Below are 20,965 nucleotides of genomic sequence, written 5' to 3'. Positions count from 1 at the left end.
TTTAATTTCTGTTTTTCAAAAATCAACTCATATTGCGAGAGGTGAGTTGAGCCTCAGGGCACGCTGAGGTATTTTCAATTTCTGTTTTTCAATTTTTGCCTTACAAATTCTGCTTTTCAAATCAACTCATATTGCGAGAGGTGAGTTGAGCCTCAGGACACGCTGAGGTATTTTCAATTTTTGTTTTTTTAATTTATGTTTCTAAAAAAATCAACTCATATTGCGATAAGTGAGTTGAGCCTCAGGACACGCTGAGGTAATTTTAATTTTTGTTTGTCAAAACTCAACTCATATTACAAGAGGTGAGTTGAGCCTCAAGACACGTTGAGGTATTTTCAATTTCTGTTTTTCAGAAAAATCAACTCATATTGTGATAGGTGAGTTGAGCCTCAGGACACACTGAGGTAATTTCAATTTTTGTTTGTCAAAAATCAACTCATATTGCGAGAGGTGAGTTGAGCCTCAAGACACGTTGAGGTATTTTTAATTTCTGTCTTTCAAAAAAATCAGCTCATATTGCGAGAGGTGAGTTGAACCTCAAGACACGTTGAGGTATTTTCAATTTCTGTTTTTCAAAAAAATCAACTCATATTGCGATAGGTGAGTTGAACCTCAAGACGCTGAGGTAATTTCAATTTTTGTTTGTCAAAAATCAACTCATATTGCAAGAGGTGAGTTGAGCCTCAAGACACGTTGAAGTATTTTCAATTTCTGTCTTTTAAAAAAATCAGCTCATATTGCAAGAGGTGAGTTGAACCTCAAGACACGTTGAGGTATTTTCAATTTCTATTTTTCAAAAAAATCAACTCATATTGCGATAGGTGAGTTGAACCTCAAGACGCTGAGGTAATTTCAATTTTTGTTTGTCAAAAATCAACTCATATTGCGAGAGGTGAGTTGAGCCTTAAGACACGTTGAGGTATTTTCAATTTCTGTCTTTAAAAAAATCAGCTCATGTTGCGAGAGGTGAGTTGAACCTCAAGAAACGTTGAGGTATTTTCAATTTCTGTTTTTCAAAAAAAATCAACTCATATTGCGATAGGTGAGTTGAACCTCAAGACGCTGAGGTAATTTCAATTTTTGTTTGTCAAAAATCAACTCATATTGCGAGAGGTGAGTTGAGCCTCAAGACACGTTGAGGTATTTTCAATTTCTGTCTTTCAAAAAAAATCAGCTCATATTGCGAGAGGCGAGTTGAACCTCAAGACACTGAGGTGTTTTCCATTTCTGTTCTTCAATTTCTGTGTTTCAAAAAAATCAGCTCATATTGCGAATGGTGAGTTGAGCCTTGACTCACACGTTGAGGTATTTTCAAATTCTGTTTTTCAAATTTTGTTTTTCCAAAAAATCAACTCATATTGTGAGAGGTGAGTTCAGCTTTAGGACACGCTGAGATATTTTCAATTTCTTTTCAATTTATGTTTGTCAAAAAAATCAACTCATATTGCGAGAGGTGAGTTGAGCCTCAGATCACACGCCGAGGTATTTTCAATTGATTTTTATTTTTATTTTTTTTTCAATTTATGCTTTGCAAAAATCAACTCATATTACGAGAGGTGAGTTGAGCCTCGGGTCACATACCGAGGTATTTTCAAAATCTGTTTTACAAATTTTGTTTTAAAAATCAACTCATATTGCAAGAAGTGAGTTGAGCCTTGGCTCACTTGCTGAGCTATTTTCAATTTATGTTTTTAATGTTTAGTTTTAAAAAGTCAATTCATATTGCGAGAAATGAGTTAAGCTCAGGATCACATGCCGAGTAAAGAATAAAGACTGGAATTAATCGAAGACACAGATTTTATATCCCTAAAGTTACAGTGAAGCTAATTGAAGTTGCAGTAGAGCTGATCGATGATATCAGATCTTACCTTTCTAAAAGTTGCAAAAGAAAAGACCACAAATTTTATCTGACTAAAGCGATGGAAGAGCAGATTGAACCTGTAGATCTTATCTTTTTGAAGTCACCTTGGAGTAAATCGAAGCTACAAGGCATGTATCAGAAGATGCAGTGGATTTGATCAAGACAACAAGATACAGTGGTTTGGAAAGAGACTACCTGGATGAAAAGAGTACCAAAGAAGTCCATACTTAGTAAGACCGGGAAAAATTGGTCTTTCTTTGTGTCTTTGCTTTATTCCCGTTACACGATAATAAGCAAAGAGGGGCAGCTGTTGTAGGCCAATTTTAACCCATTTACATCAAAACCCAATTTAACCTTACCTAACCCACCAAAATTAAACCCAAAACCCAAAATCTTAACTACCCAAAGCCCAATTTACATCAAAACCCCAATGGCCCAAACTCTAATCCCAAATAAAAATAAAAAAACCCTAGCCCACAACCTAAACTTTTCTCAACTAAATCCTAGCCTTTGCCACCACTAACTCCACTAGCCACACTTGTTCCACCGCCAACTCCACTAGCCACACTTGCTCCACCACCTACTCCATTAGCCACACTTGCTCCACCACCACTTGTACCTACAAATGAAGACATAAACAATAAAAAATATTTGGTAAATGGCTATATAAGCCTTCTCATATTTTGTATTTAGGGGAGGAAGAAGTTTTGAGGGAGAAAGTTATTGTAAAGGATTTTTGGGAGGTTTTTTGAGAGTAATAAAGGAGAAGAGTTATTGTAAAGGCTAGTTTTTTGAGAGGCTAGTTTTTTTTTTTGGAGATTAATCAAATATCAAAGCAAAAGAGGTTTCTTGGTCTATTCTCGTTTTAAGTTCTTTGTTTGCTTATTGTTTTCCTTTCAGTTTTATTTTGTTTCTTTTATACGAAAGTAAAAATAAAAGGAGGAAGCTTTCCCATTTTTACCGAAAAAGTTTTTTTTTTTGAGGTCCGGCTGCCATGTACGGTGGCACCGACGGTGGCCGGCGGCGGTCCGGTGACCGGACGGTGGCCGGCCTTGTGGCCGGAAATCACCTACTCTCTCCCTCTCTTTTTTTTGTTATTATTATATTTTTTAATGTTATATTATATATATTCTTTTAATATATTAGGTATATTCTAAATTCTATATTACGTATAAATATATATTATACTATTTTATGTATATATCTTTAATACTATATTATTTATATTTTTTTTCTACATATTATCTTATGTATATATTTTAATTATATTATGTATGTATTTTTTACACTATATTATGTACATATTTTTTTTATATCTATTTCATACATATGTATATATTATATATATCTTAACATTACTAGTTATATTTTCACTATTTTATGTATATACTTCAAACACTATATATAGTATATTTCTAACACTATTACTATTTATAAATATATATATTTTACGTACATACTCTTAATATCTTTATTATGTATATATTCGTTGTTTTTATTTCACATTGGATACTATTATTACGTTTAATATATCGCATGCATTGTTATTGTTTTAATATTGTTGTCATATTTATTATTTGTTTCAATGTATTTCCAACTCGTTATTTTTGTCTCTCGCCTATTTTATATCATTCTGTTGTTCATTACTTTAAAGATTTTTATTCATGTTTTTACTAATTTCAATAAATAAGGCAATGTTTCGCATTTTAGAACATCAAAGAATTGTGCCCTAACTTACGGGGTTTCGGTTCTCTTGTTGGTTCTAAATAGCTAAATATCCTTTTGAGTTTTGAAATGCACGGATTTCCAATTTAAATTAAAAGGCGACCTTGTGCTCGGGAATTCATGGTATTGTGTCCTAACTTACGGGATGTGATACTCCGATATCTCGAGATAAGGAAATCTTTAAACAAATCGATTTAAGCTAATTCAAGAATTTTAAAATCAGTATTAATAGAAAAAATCGTATTTCAAGTCCCTTCCCGATTTTTAATTTTCGACATTAAGACACTAACTAATCAATTCGGTACCAATTTTTTGGGCGTGTTGAGGGTGCTAATCCCTCCTCGCACGTAACCGACTCCCGAACTCATTCTCTCAAGTTTCGTAGACCAAAGGCCCTATTTTAGTAAACTAAAATTGATTTATTAAAACAAAGGCGATCCGATCACACCTGATAAAAGATTGGTGGCGACTCCCGTTTTAATTTTTACTTTCAAACAAAGTCGATCCCCGTTTTCAAAAGAATGGTTTCGACACTAAAATTTTTCTTACTTCATGTCCATTTTTGTCCACTAACTTGACAAATAGTCTAATCACCATCTAAGGACCTCTAATTTAAAATCTCATAGCAAATAAACACCTTTAGCATATATAACTCAAGTATTTCACTTTTTGCAATTTAGTTCTTTTTGCTAAATTGAGTGCTCAAACGTCAAAATTTTCGAACGAAATTTTCACGAAACAATTCCATAAAATTGTAGATAATAAAAATATAATAAAAATAAATCTTTCTACGTCGGATTCGTAATCCCGAAATCACTGTTCCGACTAGACCCAAAATCGGGTTGTTTCATCTATGTTGTCTGGGCTGACTCGATTGAGCACCTCCTTCTGACCCTATAAAATCTTGATCCCTCTTGGCCTGTCGACTAGACACTCTAGAGGAATTAGATGGTCTTTTACCAGACTCATTTGCCACAGATCGCGACGCTTCTACCTCAGTGCTATTGGCCACCAGTTAGACCTAAATGTCCTGATTCAACCCAAATCAAAACCTCTTGCAGAGATCCTTGTCAAAAAAATACCATATCAGGCACGTATTGACTGAGTCGCACAAACTCTGACTCATAGTCCGCTACTGACATATTCCCCTAAACCAAGTCAATGCACTCTCTCTTTCAGACCTCCATATATTGCTCGCCCAAAAATTATTATAAAATTATAAATATTATAAAAAAATAAAACTCTAATAAATTCTAAGTTAAAAAAATAGTAATACATATTTAAAATATTTAAATTTTTATAAAAGAGTATTAAAATTCTATAAAAATCACAAAAAGTATGAAAAGTATTAAAATTGATATGAACTTATAAAAATTATAAAAAATCATAAAAACTTCAACTAGACCAGATCAATTGGTTGGATCAATTAGATCGAAATATGGCAAGGGTATCGGTCTAGAGAAAGCCATTAGATTGGCTGACTTAGGAACCAGATGATTGAATTGAAAATTTTTTAATAATTTTTATTTTTTAATGTTTTATTTAATTGATTGGATGGATCAATCAAACTGACAAATCAGTGGCCTGATCGGTTCAGCCACCAGTCTGGTTCTGAAAACATTGGTTAGAATATTTCATTATAACATATGATAATAGTTGGATAATGAAAATTTGGTTTGATAAAAATATTAAAAAATAAAAAATTGATTCGACCACCCCGATTCCTAGATCAATCGGTCTAATAGCTTTTCCCATATCGATACGTGATTTTGGGCTAACCTATCTAATTCAACTTTTTATGAATTTTTATAATTTTATATCAATTATAATATTTTTTAAAGAATTCTAAAACGTCTTTTAACTTTAAATATTTTCAATAAGTTTTATTAAATTTATAGAATTTTTTTATAATATATTAGATTTTTTTATTTTTATAATACTTTTAAATTTTATATTTTTATAACTTTAATAAGTTCATATAAATTTTAATATTTTAAGTATTTTTTATAACTTTTTCTGTTTTTTATATTTTTTTGATTTTTTAATAATTCTGATGACAAAAATATTAGATTAAACCAAAAGCTGTCATGTGCCACCATTTGATTGGTTCGTCAATTTATTTTAACAGTCGACATGATCAATGATAGAAACCGTTAATGGAAAGGTTTAATTGATTATTTTAGTTAACGTCAGGGATTTAATTGGGTGCGAATAATTTTTTTTTTACATTTTCTTAAGGGTTTTTTGACATATAAATAATTTTATTTTATATTTTTATATGGTATTTAAATTGTTTTCGTATGTTGCATTTTTTTAAAAAAATTGATTTTTTTATTTAATATTCTTGGATTATATTTGTATAATTTGCTATAATGATTTAATTTATAAACATAAGGTTTTGTATTAATGATTTTTAATACAAACTTTTACACATTAATAAATTTTATATAGATAATTTGGTTCACGTATTCATATAGTGTTGGTGTTACTTTTGTAAGTGTAATATTTTTTATGTGATTTAAAATAATTATTGAATAAATTTGGATTTGAATTTGGATTTAAATTTAGGCTCCGTTTGTTTCACTAAAAATGACTTTCAGAAAATGATTTTTGGAAAATGATTTACTTTTCTGGAAAAGCTAATATTTTTTGGTGTTTGAATGAATCTATGTAAAATATTTTCTATCATTTAGTAGATTTCTTTAAAATATTTCATAAAAGTTATTTTCAATTAAACAAACTTACATTTGAGTTTTTTTTATTGTTTAATTGAATTTATTTTTATCTATAATTTTATATTTTACATTGTTTTTGCATATATTAAAAATATTATGTTAAATTCAAATTCATTACAACGTCATTTTTTAATTACATGACTACTAAGTGAGTATTTTTTATTTAAAAATGTGACATCAACAAAATTGTCAAAAAAAATTAACGATGTCAATAGTTGGACTTAATTTTTAAATTTGAAAAGTAAATGGACTAAATTCTTGAAAATAAAAGTACAAACAATAAATTACAAATCTGTGAAGTGTATATAGACTTATAACATATTTTAAATTTATATTACAAAACATTTATTATTAATATATTTATAATTGTAATAAATATTTATTATTAAAATATTAATATTGAATATTTTCAATAATATGTCAATAATATTATTTAAAATTATTATTTTTAAAATTTATTATTAAAATAAAATTGAAGTATTAAATAATTTATTAAAATAAAAAATTATATTTATTATATTAATAATTTATTATATGACTAAATATAAATAATTAAATATATATGTTCAATAATATTAAAAAATAATATTTTAAATATTTTTAAAATAAAAATAAAATTTATTATCAATATAAAAATATTAAGCTTGATTTAAGTTAATTTTTATATAAAAATAAATTATCTATAGATGAGCTCTTTTTCGGAAAATAACTTACGCTTTTCAAAATGATAAGTCATTTTACAGGAAAAATGGCTTATTTTACTTTGACCTGTAAATCATTTTCCATTGACCAAATTATTTTCTGTGAAAAAACATAAGAAAATACAGAAAATATTTTCCGTAAAACATTTTACATATAAACAAACATACCCTTATTCCAAATTAATTATTTGTTGAATCACAAGTTAATTTCCATGATTAAAATGTTATAATATATCAATAATATTTTTAGAACTTCAAAAAATAACCAAATAATTATTTATTAATTGAAAATAACATACATTATTTATAATCAAATAAATTATAAAAAAAAATGTAGATCCCCAGCGAAGCGGGGAGTTAAAACTAGTGATATTTAAAAAATATATTTAACAACCTAAACTTTGATAGGTTGGATTAATAATCGCTATTTATGTTAATTTTATTTGATTTATAAAATAGTATTTTTTTAAATTGATTCTAATATCAATTATTTTGCTTTTAAAATTAAACTTATTATATTTTAATTTTGTACTCATATTATTAATGCAACTTACAAAATTTAAAAATAATAATGTAAATTGATATATAATTAATTCGTGCATTGCATGAATAAATCAATTAATTTAGCATAAATTGAATGTTATGAAAGCAAATTGTGAGTTAAATATTTGTTTTTAAACTTGTAAACTTATTTATTTTAAAATTACTTTTATTAATATGCTCCAACATTTACTAAATTAGATATATTATTACTATTACTTTTTTCTTAAATTTTACAAATCAAATCTTTATTATTGGAATTCAGATCCGATCTAGGCAGAAAATATATATATAATTGAAAATAAATCTAAAGCAATTTGGATATAAATAACAGGAAGCGGAAAACAAAAGAAGATAGCTAAATCTGTCTAAATATCCAAATATCTGTTAGTTTGGATATATATTCAATGAATAAACCTAATTAAAAGTATTTATATTTTTCAAAAAATCTAATAATTAATAATTCAATGACGATCATACCAATAACTTTTAAAATGAGAATATGATAATTTGAATGTTTTTAATCTTTAGATAAAATTTAATTCTTTCAAGCTAGTCGACTGAGTCTTAATTTGGTTGACATCGATATTGTTGCTAGTGCAAGGAAACGTGGTTCGAGATCATTGAACTACATTTATTTTCTTATTTATGGGATGAGAGATTATGAATAGTTTTAAGAATTATATATATATTCTTCCAAGCCATGGAGCAATGTTGGGTGTCGTGGTTTTTATCTTAGCGAGATAGGTTAAATCATAAATATACGGTTTTTTACCACATAAATTTAGAAATAAATTAGAAGGTAAGGTATTATTGAAGTTAAAATGTCATTAGTCTCTATATTCTTCGTAAATTTAAAATTTAATTTATATATATTTAAAAATTTAGTTCCTTTACTTTTAAGATTTTAAAATTCATATGCAATTATTAGCATTGTTAAAATTATTTTGTTATATTTAGATTCAATACATCTTTTTTTTAGTTATATGATTATTAAGTGAATATTTTTTTTAATTTCAAAGTATCACACTAATAGATTTAACAAAAAAATTTAATAATGTTAATAATTAAACCTAAATTTTAAAACGGGACTAAATTATTACAAATAAAAATATAAAAAATTTAAATTTAAAAAAAATTATGGACTTATTTTAACCCTTTCTTTGTGAATCTTGGGGATTTCAAAGGTTCCCCTACACCCCTTCCAAAAAGAATATTCTTACGCCTCTTTGAGCACTCCAAATGCCGCCTGCAGCAATCAGCCTTTGTCTGTCTAGCGCCGGAAAGGCCTCCAAACCCAACCGCCTCCCTTATTTCCCATTCCCTTTTTTTAATATTATATTTGTATAATAATTGTGGATAACTATGACGAGAAATTTTTGATGAATGACACCATCACCATGTTTATGATTGGAATTTGGACGATGGAGAATGAATGTAACGCGCTAGCTTCGGAAAGTGGGGGACACGATGCAATGACCATGGAAGAAAATTTGGTGTTTGTGGGATAAATCATAAATGGACGACCCTTAAAGGTACAACTTAGGTACGCCACTCGCACTCTCCCTTCCTTTTGTTGCTTCTGCTCTAACATTTTTTTCTCCAATTGAAAATGAAGGCATACACTCATCGTCACGTATTTGCCTTGCAAAAACTTTCCCATATCCCATTGGCATTTCAAAATTCAGGAGTTACAAGTTCTTTTATTACTGAGATTTAGTTATTTTATTTTAGTTTTCTTATATAAAGTTAATTTATTTAATTAAATGTTTGTAATAATTAATTTTATTAGAATTATTTATATAATTAATCATAATTTTAAAGAGATATTTTCTAAATTAAATTAATTTAAATTATTAATTTTTTAAAGAATGATTGAATAGTTAATTAAGTTTTTCTATAAATTTACTTTAAATTTTTCTTACACTCTTTATAAATTTTTCTTAAACTCTTTATATGAATTTAATTCAGATTAAATTTTGTACGGAAATTTATGATAAATAGTAATTATATTGAAATTCAAAATTAAGTTGTATCATATCTCTAAAAGAAATTTTTTCTCCGCAATATTTTTTTTTTGTCCACAATACTATTACCAAAAAGATATGGAGCTCATTATTACTTAAGAGTTTTTATTACCATGATTGAGTTTTCATAAGAGCTAGTAAGTGTTAGGATAGACACAGTATACTTCCGTACTTAATCCTTATATTAAACAATCAAAGCAGAAAAACAATACTCCAAATTACATATTCTCCTGGTTGGTTGAATACATGGGTCATGATTCTAGTTAGAAATACAGTAATATAATAGTTAGCATGTGGATTATGATATTTTAAGAATTCTAGCATGCCATAAAAATATTTTTACAAATAGTTATCACCTAGCAACTTTTTTCCAAACATTTAAATTCATAGTTGTTAGAGATAATTTATCTAAATTTCACTTTCGAACCCAAACAAAACTAAATTCTAAAATGCATCACAGGATACTGTACCCATCATCATGAATTGGGAAATGTTCCAATAATTTTGATTTATTCATTTCATACATTCAATACTAAACACAAAGTAGTAAAAAAAAAAAAAGAGATGATTTTAAAGATTACCGACCAACTTTCATTTTTCTCCTCCTTTTAACAGTTTCAATACTGTAAAGCAAAAAATAAGAGAGAGAATTCCAGTGCCGGTAATTTACAAAAACTCACCGGAAAGTTATTTTCCGAGAAAACCCATCCTCAGAACTACATCAGAAAACGTGGTAGTGAAGAAGAATATTACAGTCAGACTTTTTCTCTTTTTTTAAACAATTTTCTCTTCAAACAAACAAGTTTAATAACTTAATTCTATCTGTTTCTCCACCTTGTCGTTGTTGATCTGCAAACCCACTTTCAAAACACGTCGTCGTAACAGATTCCTCCGAGTTCAATGACGGAGTCCCCGGTCGTCTGTTATCCAGAAGCCGGTTGCCTGTGGAGCTTGGAGTCAAGCAAAGATCTAGATCGGACGGCTGAAATTTACTGAATTCTTCAACTTTTATGCGCTTAGGTGAAACCTTAGATCTTGAAGTGGAAAACCGACAGGTTGAATTAAATTTCGTTGCTGTTTCTTGCAACTTCAACATGTACGTAATCGTAGTAGCTTCCGATTTTTCATCGGATGCTGGTGTGGGAGCCATAAGTTCAGGCACCGCCCGTACAGTTCCTCCTCGTAAGACAGTTTCAACTGCCGCTTGGCAAACATGCCAGTTCCCTGTCCATAAAAGTCCGACAGCTCTGTTCACTGGATTCACTGTTCTACCACAAGCTTCGAACAACAGTGATTGGAACAAAGCTGATCGAAAGTTTCATTAAAAAAAAATCAAACCAAAACTCAGAAATATATGACAGAGAAAGGGAAAGTTGAGCGCGGATATATACCAGAACGTTGAGATTCTGGCACGGCAGAGATGAAGGACATGAGCCCCGCACGGCCAAAGAACTTGGCGACGAAAATAGTGGCATGGCCTTGCGCTTCAGGGCCGTCGATCCATTGCAGACAAGGTCGTAAAATACATGACTCGCTGCATCCTTTTCGTAAGACGCGGCACCCGTTGCAACTCATGATTCAACAACACCAACAATCACTGCTCTTCCCTCCCTTATGCCAAAAGTTTCCCAGGGTTGACCGTTGGTTTACAAGAAACAGAAAAGAAAATTATACATATAATATATATATATATATAAGGGAAATGGAACTGGCAGTGTAAGAGAAGGGAGAACTGTTAGAAATCAAACCCACTCCAAGCATAATCTAGAAGGGAGCAATTTTGTGCCATGCAAAGTGCTGAAATTTTAGCCATACAAAGTGCTCCATTATTGAGATGTTTTGTGGCTGGAAATTAAGTGGATTAATAGCCACATTTGTTGTCACTTTATCAGCCTATAAATAGAGGCTTGAACTTGTGTTGTAATGAATAAAAATGAGAAGAAAAAGAAATAAGAGAAGCAACGTGAGTGAGAGTGAGAAGGTTAGCAAACCTTGAGTGAGTTAAAATCTAGCAGCAGCTAGACTATCTAGTCATTGAGAAAATATTTGTAATCTTCGTATTGTAATATATTGAGTGTGTAATAAAAAGTAAATTTTCGGCCCATCACGTTTCCAACAAGTGGCATCAGAGCTACGGTTCGGAGCTTGGTTCGGAGTTCGGTTCGTGTCCGGTTCGTGTCCAGTTCGGAGTACCTTTGGTGTTCATCTAACAAGTCGATATGGGCGACGTAATTCAGCTACAAGTTCCACAATTAACGAAGACAAATTATGGAAATTGGAGCATTCGAATGAAGGCTTTGCTCGGTTCGCAAGATTGTTGGGAGATCGTTGAAAAAGGATACATCGAGCCCGGAGATGCCGCTACAGAAGCAGCTTTATCAAATGACGCTAAGAAGGCGTTACGAGAAGCACGAAAGAAGGATCAAAAGGCCTTGAATAGTATCTTTCAAGGTATGGATGAATCAACCTTCGAGAAAATATCAGATGTGAAGAACGCGAAGAATGCATGGGAGATTTTGCAAAAATCATTTCAAGGTGTAGAAAAAGCTAAAAAAGTACGCCTTCAGTCACTTAGAGCTGAATTTGAAATGTTAAAAATGAAGAGCTCCGAGAATATCGATGACTATGCCAATCGTGTAAAATCGGTGGTAAATGAAATGAAACGAAATGGAGAAACTCTTGACGAGGTAAGAGTGATGGAGAAAATTCTACGGTCACTCACACGCAAATTCGAGTACGTAGTCGTGGCTATCGAAGAATCAAAAGATTTGTCAAAGATGTCGCTCGAAGAACTTGTGGGTTCTCTGCAAGCCCATGAGCAAAAGATGAAGCTAAATGAAGATAGTGAAAATCTTGATCAAGCCTTGCATAGCAAGTTGTCCGTCGACGACGGAGAAACAAGTAATAACTTTAACCAAGGAAGAGGAAACCGCAGAGGATACCGTGGAGGCTACCGTGGTGGAAACAGAGGAGGAAGAGGATCACGAGGACGTGGAAATCAATCATATGGGAGATATCAAGAAAATAAAGATTATCAAACATCCAACCGTGGACGTGGATCTAGAGGTCGTGGCCGAGGCAGATTTCAAGAAAATAAATCTCAGGTACAATGCTACAACTGTAACAAGTATGGACATTTCAGTTACGAGTGCAGATCAACACACAAAATGGATGAAAGAAACCATGTAGCAGTCGCAGCAGAAGGCAACGAAAAAGTGGAATCAAGTGTCTTTCTCACTTACGGAGAAAATGAAGATCGCAAGAGAAGTGTGTGGTATCTCGACAACAGTGCAAGCAACCACATGTGTGGAAGAAAGGAGCTGTTCACAGAATTAGATGAAACAGTTCATGGACAAATAACTTTTGGAGACAACTCACATGCAGAAATCAAAGGAAAGGGCAAGGTTGTTATAACACAAAGGAATGGAGAGAAGAAGTACATCTCAGACGTTTACTACGTACCAGCTTTGAAGAGCAACCTGATCAGTCTTGGTCAACTCCTAGAAAAAGGATATGAAGTTCATATGAAAGACCGCTCACTCGCCATCAGGAACAAAAGTGGAGAATTAGTTGTTCGAGTTGATATGACGCGAAATCGTCTTTTCACCCTCGACATCGAGTCTGGAGAAGTAAAATGCATGAAGACGGATCTGAAGAATGAATCATGGTTGTGGCACTTAAGGTACGGACATCTCGGATTTTCTGGCTTGAAGCTGTTGTCGAAGACAAATATGGTGAATGGATTACCAAGTATTAATCATCCAGATCAACTGTGTGAAGCCTGTGTCAAAGGAAAGCAGCATAGGCAGAAATTTGAAGTAGGAAAATCTCGAAGAGCTAGAAGACCATTGGAAATTGTACACACCGACATATCTGGTCCGTACGACATTGAATCACTCGGTGGAAACAGGTACTACCTAACTTTTATTGATGATTATAGCAGAAAATGTTGGGTTTATTTTCTCAAAGCAAAATCGGAAGCCCTAGAAAAATTCAAGGAGTTCAAAGCAATGGTGGAAAAACAGAGTGGTCGATATTTGAAGATACTCAGATCCGATAGAGGAGGCGAGTATACTGCAAAGCTTTATGAAAGTTTCTGCAAGGATCATGGAATCATTCATCAGTTAACAGCCAGACGCACTCCACAACAAAACGGAGTTGCAGAAAGGAAGAATCGGACAATTCTAGATATGGCAAGAAGCATGATAAAAGGTAAACACCTTCCGAGAACTTTCTGGGCTGAAGCCGTTGAATGCGCAGTTTATCTGTTGAATCAATGTCCAACAAAAAGTGTAAGACACAAGACACCAGAAGAAGCATGGAGCGGTCACAAGCCAAGAGTTGGACACCTCAAAATTTTTGGATGCATTGCATATGCACACGTTCCTGAGCAACAGAGGAAAAAGCTTGACGATAGAGGAGAGAAGTGTATCTTTATAGGCTATGACAAAAGAAGTAAGGCCTACAGACTTTATAATCCTCCTACTAAGAAATTGATTATCTCAAGAGATGTCGAGTTCGATGAAGCGGATTACTGGAGATGGAGTGAAGAAGAAAAGAAAGTGGAAGGATTATTTTTCAACGAAGACGACAATGATGTCATCAACCAAGAAGAACAAGGCGATGATCAAAGTCCTGGTACAACAGCCCCTTCGTCACCAACCAGCAGCAGCGGAAGCAGCAGCTCAGATGAAGCACCCACAAGAACACGGAGTCTCAACGACATCTACAATTCTACGGAACCTGTAGAGACGCAGTTCGATTATTCACTATTCTGTCTAATGACAGAATGTGATCCAGTGACATACGAAGAAGCAATTGAAAACAATAAATGGAAGAAGGCCATGGACGAGGAGATTGCTGCAATAAGAAGGAATGACACGTGGGAGCTAACAAGTCTGCCAGAAGGACATAGCCCGATTGGTGTCAAGTGGGTGTACAAGACGAAGACCAACAAAGAAGGAAAAGTAGAGAAATACAAGGCAAGACTAGTCGCCAAAGGCTACAAGCAAAGACAAGGAGTGGACTATGATGAAATATTTGCTCCAGTCGCAAGAATAGACACAATTAGGCTTCTCATAGCGGTCGCAGCACAATACAAATGGAAAATCTATCAGATGGACGTCAAGTCTGCATTCCTGAATGGCTACTTGGAGGAGGAAGTCTACATAGAACAACCACCTGGATATAGCATACAAGGAAAGGAGGACAAAGTCTACCGATTGAAGAAAGCTTTGTATGGATTGAAGCAAGCCCCAAGAGCATGGAACACAAGGATCGACGAGTACTTCCGAAGAAATGGATTCATCAAAAGCCCGCACGAGCACACCCTGTACACAAAGAAGAATGGATATGGAGATATCATGATCGTATGCCTATATGTGGATGACATGATCTTCACCGGAAACAATCCAGGTATGTCTGATGATTTCAAGAAAGCTATGACTAAAGAATTTGAAATGACAGATATCGGTGAGATGTCATACTTTCTTGGAGTCGAGGTGAAACAAATGCAAGATGGAATTTTTGTCTCTCAAAAGAAGTATGCGGAGCAGATTTTGAACAAGTTCAAAATGAAGGATTGCAAGCCAGTAGTCACGCCAGCTGATCCAGGGATGAAGCTAAGTGTTGATTCGACAAGGGAGTCGATAAATCCGACGTTGTTTAAAAGTCTCGTTGGAAGTTTAAGGTATTTGACAATCACACGACCAGATATTACATATGCAGTAGGATTGGTGAGCAGATTCATGGAGAAGCCGAAGCAAGACCACTTAATTGCCGCAAAAAGAATTTTGAGATATATCAAAGGTACGATGAACCATGGTTTATTCTATACCCACTCACAAGATTCAAAATTAGTTGGCTACTCAGATAGCGATTATGGGGGAGACTTGGATGATCGGAAAAGCACTTCCGGATATGCATTCCACATCAGTTCCGCAGTTTTTTCATGGTCGTCAAAGAAGCAACAAACAATTGCTCTCTCAACATGTGAAGCAGAGTATATGGCCGCAGCAACTTGTACATGCCAAGCAATGTGGTTGAAGAATATTTTGGGAGAAATAGGTGTTTCAAATGAAGGTCCAATTACCATCTACGTTGACAACAAATCCGCTATATCACTTGCCAAGAACCCGGTGTCGCACAGCCGAAGCAAGCACATCGATACGAAGTATCATTTTATCCGAGAGCAAGTGAAAAACAAAAACGTGGAGTTGGTCCATTGCAGGACAGAAGATCAACTGGCAGATATTTTCACAAAGCCGTTGAAAGTGGAGACATTCAACAAATTCAAAGAGAAGCTCGGTATGAAAGTTGGGTTTGAGGGGGAGTGTTAGAAATCAAACCCACTCCAAGCATAATCTAGAAGCATGAGACGTGGAGCAATTTTGTGCCATGCAAAGTGCTGAAATTTTAGCCATACAAAGTGCTCCATTATTGAGATGTTTTGTGGCTGGAAATTAAGTGGATTAATAGCCACATTTGTTGTCACTTTATCAGCCTATAAATAGAGGCTTGAACTTGTGTTGTAATGAATAAAAATGAGAAGAAAAAAGAAATAAGAGAAGCAACGTGAGTGAGAGTGAGAAGGTTAGCAAACCTTGAGTGAGTTAAAATCTAGCAGCAGCTAGACTATCTAGTCATTGAGAAAATATTTGTAATCTTCGTATTGTAATATATTGAGTGTGTAATAAAAAGTAAATTTTCGGCCCATCACGTTTCCAACAAGAACTGAGAAGGGAAATTAAGGGTGGGAAGGGAAAGACTTTGGAGGGTTTTAAAGGCAACAAAAAGGGTTGAAATCAAACTCAAGGGTAAGGAGGGTTGAGTTAACTTGGTTTAGGGATTACATCATATTTATAATTTTTGTAATATTTAAATCTGAATTCGCACACTATTTATTATTCACCTTAATAAATATCGCCAGAATAAATGATTATAAAAGTTTTACATTGGATATTCGAAGTCGATGGTTAAAGTCTTGACATATTCCTCGTTGAGTTTATGATACACCAATATATATAAATATATGAATATTATTAGGATTAAATTTATATATAAATAAAAAGAGAAGTTGAATGTATACAAAAAGCTTAGTCCGCATTGCAAGCCTTCGGTGGGTTTATAGGGGAAAGTGCGGTGAAGTGTTTGTTGGGATGAGGGGAAATGCGGTGACGGAGGTTAGATTCCAAATCTTGGGCGGAAACGGCTCCTTGTTTCCGCGGATGGTCGTCTCTTTAACATTAAAACAATTATATATTCTTTTTCATTTTAATAAAAGGTTATGGTTCTTAGTTATTACGTCATTAAAAATAAATATACAAGGTCTGTTTTAATAAAAGAGTTATTTTTTAAGGGTAAATTACATCATTAGACACTAAATTCTGAGTAAATTTTCATTTTAGATATTTAATTAAAAATAATTACATTTTGGTCATTGAACTATTCAAAGTTTTTATTTAAGTCATTGGGCTGATAAATTTGATACTATATTGCTTTCTCTTTTTGCACTATATGGATAAATTGAAAGCTCTCTTTCCCCTTCTTTTATACAATTTAACTTTTTTTTATATGAAACAACTTTAGAAGTAAAAAAATCTACGAACTACAATTCAAAATTTTTTTTTTCGATCTCATATATTAACCATCAATTTGACTTGGATTTAAGGTATGTTCTTCTACTTGTTGATTAGTATTGATCCACTGTATTGATTGTCGAATCGTCGCTTGGAGCTCATTGGCATAACTTTTTCTTTTTAAAAAGACTTAACAAGCAAGTGACTTAAATAAAAACTTTTGAATAATTCAATAACTTAAATAAAAACTTTTAAATAGTTTTGTGACCAAATTGTAACTTTTTTAATTAAATAACCAAAACGAGAATTTACTCATAATTTAACAACTAACTGTGTAATTTACCATTTTTAAATATACTTAAGATTTTTTTAGTTACACTATACGTGAAATAAATATTCAATTTAGTATATTATTCGACCGAATACAATTATTGGTGATCTTTCGTTTTATTTATTTATTTAGTTTCCGTCCTCTTATGATTTTTTTAATAATAAAAAAAGAAGTTGAAATAAAGTAGTCTTGAATCAACGCAAGGGTATTTTAAATAATGGAAGTGGTTTGATTTTTATAGGGGGTGAATGGAGATTGATGATGGTATGGCAAGGCCATGGAATGCACATGTTCTTGGGGTCGATGGGAGGGGTTATATTGTAAGGCTAGTGGGATATAGTATTTTTATAGACTTAATCATTGATGGTTTTGAGTGACATTAAGAAACACAACCATACCTAGAGGTGCAGTTAATAAGTTCTTTTTAGAAGGAAGTTCACTAGAATCTATTATCAACACATCATATGTATAATTTTAAAAAAAAGAATTATACATGTAGATTGAGATCTATTTTGATTGATTATTGTAATTTTTTTTCTTTAGATTGAATGAGTGAAATTCTGTTTAAATCAAATTATTCTTTTAAATAAACAAAAAAAATATATACATTAATCATAATTTTATTCTAAAATCCAACTCAACCATACCTTTTATTATTATGAGTTACAATTTTTATTAAAATAACTATAATAAGATGTTGTCTCCTACAATAAAGATAATTTTTTTAAAATTTAATTCAGATAGCTGATATTATCATCATCCAAAAAGTGTCCCAAGTTTTTAAGAAGAAGTAATCTATTATAGCCAACAAATACTGGTGTTGCTTTGCATTGGTATAGATCCTAGTGGAGGGTGTGTGGTTAAGTTAGTTAAAGACGTAAGAAGCTCGACTTTGATATTCAAAATTAAGTTTTACTTTTAGAGTTTAACTTCAATTTAAAATAAAAATTAAATTGGTCTTACTTGTTTTATAAAATTTATTTATTTGATGAATTGAGCTATGATTTTAGTTCGAATTAAAATTTTTCGATATTAATTAAAAGGGTTCATTAAAGTCAAAAGTTATTTAAAGTAAACATTAAAATATTTAAGCTATTAAAACAAAATTTATTTCGAAAATACCAAATTTAAATAGCTTATGAGCCAACATATTTCCTTTTTAACACATTTAGTTTAAACTCCTCACAACTAATTCATGTAATTAACTTGGAATTCCCTTTAATATTACTTATACCTTTAAATTTTGGATTTGCCTTGATCTCCTTTTATGCATATGTAGAGGCGAATCTAGGGCTGGCAAGGTTCCAGCCCCTAAAATGAAAAGTTACAATTTAAGTTATTTAATTTTTTTAAAAATTTTAAATTAATAAAAATAAAATTGTAATTTAATCTCTTAAAATTATAAAATTTTAATTTAATTATTTAAAAATTATAAAAATATAAATTATTAAAAATTAAAATTTTAATACAATTTCCTAAAAATATTTTCTAACTTCATCCTTATACATCTCGCAAGTCATGATGAATAGACATGCATGCATCCAAATAAAAGTATAATTTTCTGGATTTAAATTTAAGGTGAAAATAGTAAATACCAGTAATATAAAAGACAATTCCTGATCCTACCTTTTTTTTATTATAAAAAATAAAATTAAAAAGCATGATTACTATGTCCAAGTGATAATTAATAACCTTATCTTTTCATTATTGTTTTTAGTTTTTGGTTCCCGCAAAAAATTTAATAATTATATAAGAAAATTATATAAGTTACAAATGCATAAATAAGAAAATTAAGACACCATAAAATATTTTAAGGCTTACAAGTGAGAATAAATTCTTAGGAGTTTTAGAATATTGTATATGGATAACCATTTATTAATAATTTTACAACACTTCCCCATTCTCATTATGTGACAATGGGGTCGATTGATTTGACTCACTAGAGCCGAGTTCCATCACCACATGGAATGATCTAGCGAAAAAATTTCTCTAAATGTTTTTCCTAATAAGTAGAACCATTCAACTTAGGTAAGAAATCGCCAATTTTAAACCATACGAAGGTGAGTCCTTGTATAAGGCATGAGAACGTCTCAAGACTATGCTAAAGAAGTACCCACAACATGGACTGCATGTGTAGCTCTAAATCCAAATATTCAATAATGGTGTTGACAGACACATTAAGTCTAGCCTAAACTGTAACACCCCATACTCGACCCAGTCGTTATGGTTGAAATCGAAAAGCTACATTAGCCACTGGAATAACTCAAAAAAGACTTTATCGAAAAGCTATATTGGCCACTGGAATGACTCAAAAAAGACTTTCTTGATTTCAAATGTACTTATTTTATTTTATTTTAAACCATTTGCGCAGTTAATTCAAAACTAGTAAATTTGAATGTTCAACTTTATTTTCAACCTCATTTCAAAACCATTTGTCCAAAAAAATGGCCGAAATAAACTTTGAAAATTTGAAAAATAATATTTTAAAACTATTGGCTTATCAATTCAAAAAATGAAATAAAGCATTTATTTTAATTTCGTAAAAATTATACAAATTTTAGGAATCGAAATAAATAATATCTCAATTGGAAACATTAAATCATTTATTCAAAACTATTTCGGATTTTCAATCATACTTCTAAATCATTTGTATTTTTATTCAAAATTGGAGAACTTGGTTATTCGTCATTATTTCGGAAATAAAAAACATAAACATATTAACTTCATAAATCAAATATATTTAGAAAACTCATTTGTAAACATTAATAATTTTGAAAACTAAGTCTAATTTTATTAAAATCTCATTTTTCAAAAATACAATGGAAAAATGTGTTATTGATAGATTCTATTTCAAAAATCGAGTTTCAAGCGAAATCTTATCAAACACTAATTTATGCAGTTTTTAAAACTAATGTCATGCAAACAATTTATGCAAATCAGAATGAAAATTCCCCAAAATAAAGTTTCATTCCACAATCCATACTCAAACTTATTACAATCCCAAAATATCAACATATCGAAATAAAATTTAATTACTTTAATTTAAAAAGAATTCTGAGTAACTCCTCCAAATGTCATCATTGAATCTTAACCTTGGGGTTATCTGAAAAATTAGAAAACTAAAAGGAGGTGAGGTATAAAACTCAGTGTGAGATTAACATAAACACAGTCATATACATATAAACATATACATTATATAATCATAATAATCATATCAATTTCATATAACTCAATATTTCACACTTATACTATGCATGATCATGTCAATGCACATTTCATACAACGATGTCGATTTTATGAAAACAGTCCTACCAATCTCCGCTACACGCCAAAATCGAGTTCCCAAGAACTCGTCCATCCAACACACCAAATTGTGAACAGTGTCACCAAAATTGCAGATAAAATGTAACGTCCCCTAACCCTTTACCGTCGCCAGAACAGGGTTACGAGACATTACCAGTCAGTACA

At 31.5% G+C, this 20,965-nt stretch overlaps 1 protein-coding gene and 1 non-coding gene across 2 annotated transcripts; both read right to left on the bottom strand.

Annotated features, from left to right (window-relative positions):
• Positions 1-10,068: 10,068 nt before the first annotated feature.
• LOC107933304 (LOB domain-containing protein 38) lies at positions 10,069-11,461 on the bottom strand. The gene is made up of 2 exons (XM_016865481.2): positions 10,981-11,461; positions 10,069-10,894 (listed from the first exon to the last, which is right to left on the bottom strand). The coding sequence occupies exons 1-2, from the start codon at positions 11,162-11,164 to the stop codon at positions 10,380-10,382; spliced, it is 699 nt and encodes a 232-aa protein (XP_016720970.1). The 5' UTR covers positions 11,165-11,461; the 3' UTR covers positions 10,069-10,379.
• Positions 11,462-19,517: 8,056 nt separating this feature from the next.
• Positions 19,518-19,624, bottom strand: LOC121211931 (small nucleolar RNA R71). The gene has a single exon (XR_005907147.1). It is a non-coding gene; the product is annotated as a small nucleolar RNA R71 (small nucleolar RNA).
• Between the last annotated feature and the right edge of the window lie 1,341 nt (positions 19,625-20,965).

The sequence above is a fragment of the Gossypium hirsutum genome, chromosome A12 (assembly GCF_007990345.1).
Source record: "Gossypium hirsutum isolate 1008001.06 chromosome A12, Gossypium_hirsutum_v2.1, whole genome shotgun sequence".
Classification (NCBI taxonomy): Eukaryota; Viridiplantae; Streptophyta; class Magnoliopsida; order Malvales; family Malvaceae; genus Gossypium; species Gossypium hirsutum.
This window is presented reverse-complemented; position numbering and strand designations above follow the sequence as displayed.

Coding starts and splice junctions, on each gene's coding strand:
- LOC107933304 (XM_016865481.2), bottom strand. CDS start 11,164: ATGAGTTGCAACGGGTGCCGCGTCTTACGAAAAGGATGCAGCGAGTCA. Junction 10,895..10,980: donor GCCAGAATCTCAACGTTCTG/GTATATATCCGC, acceptor ACTTTCGATCAG/CTTTGTTCCAATCACTGTTG.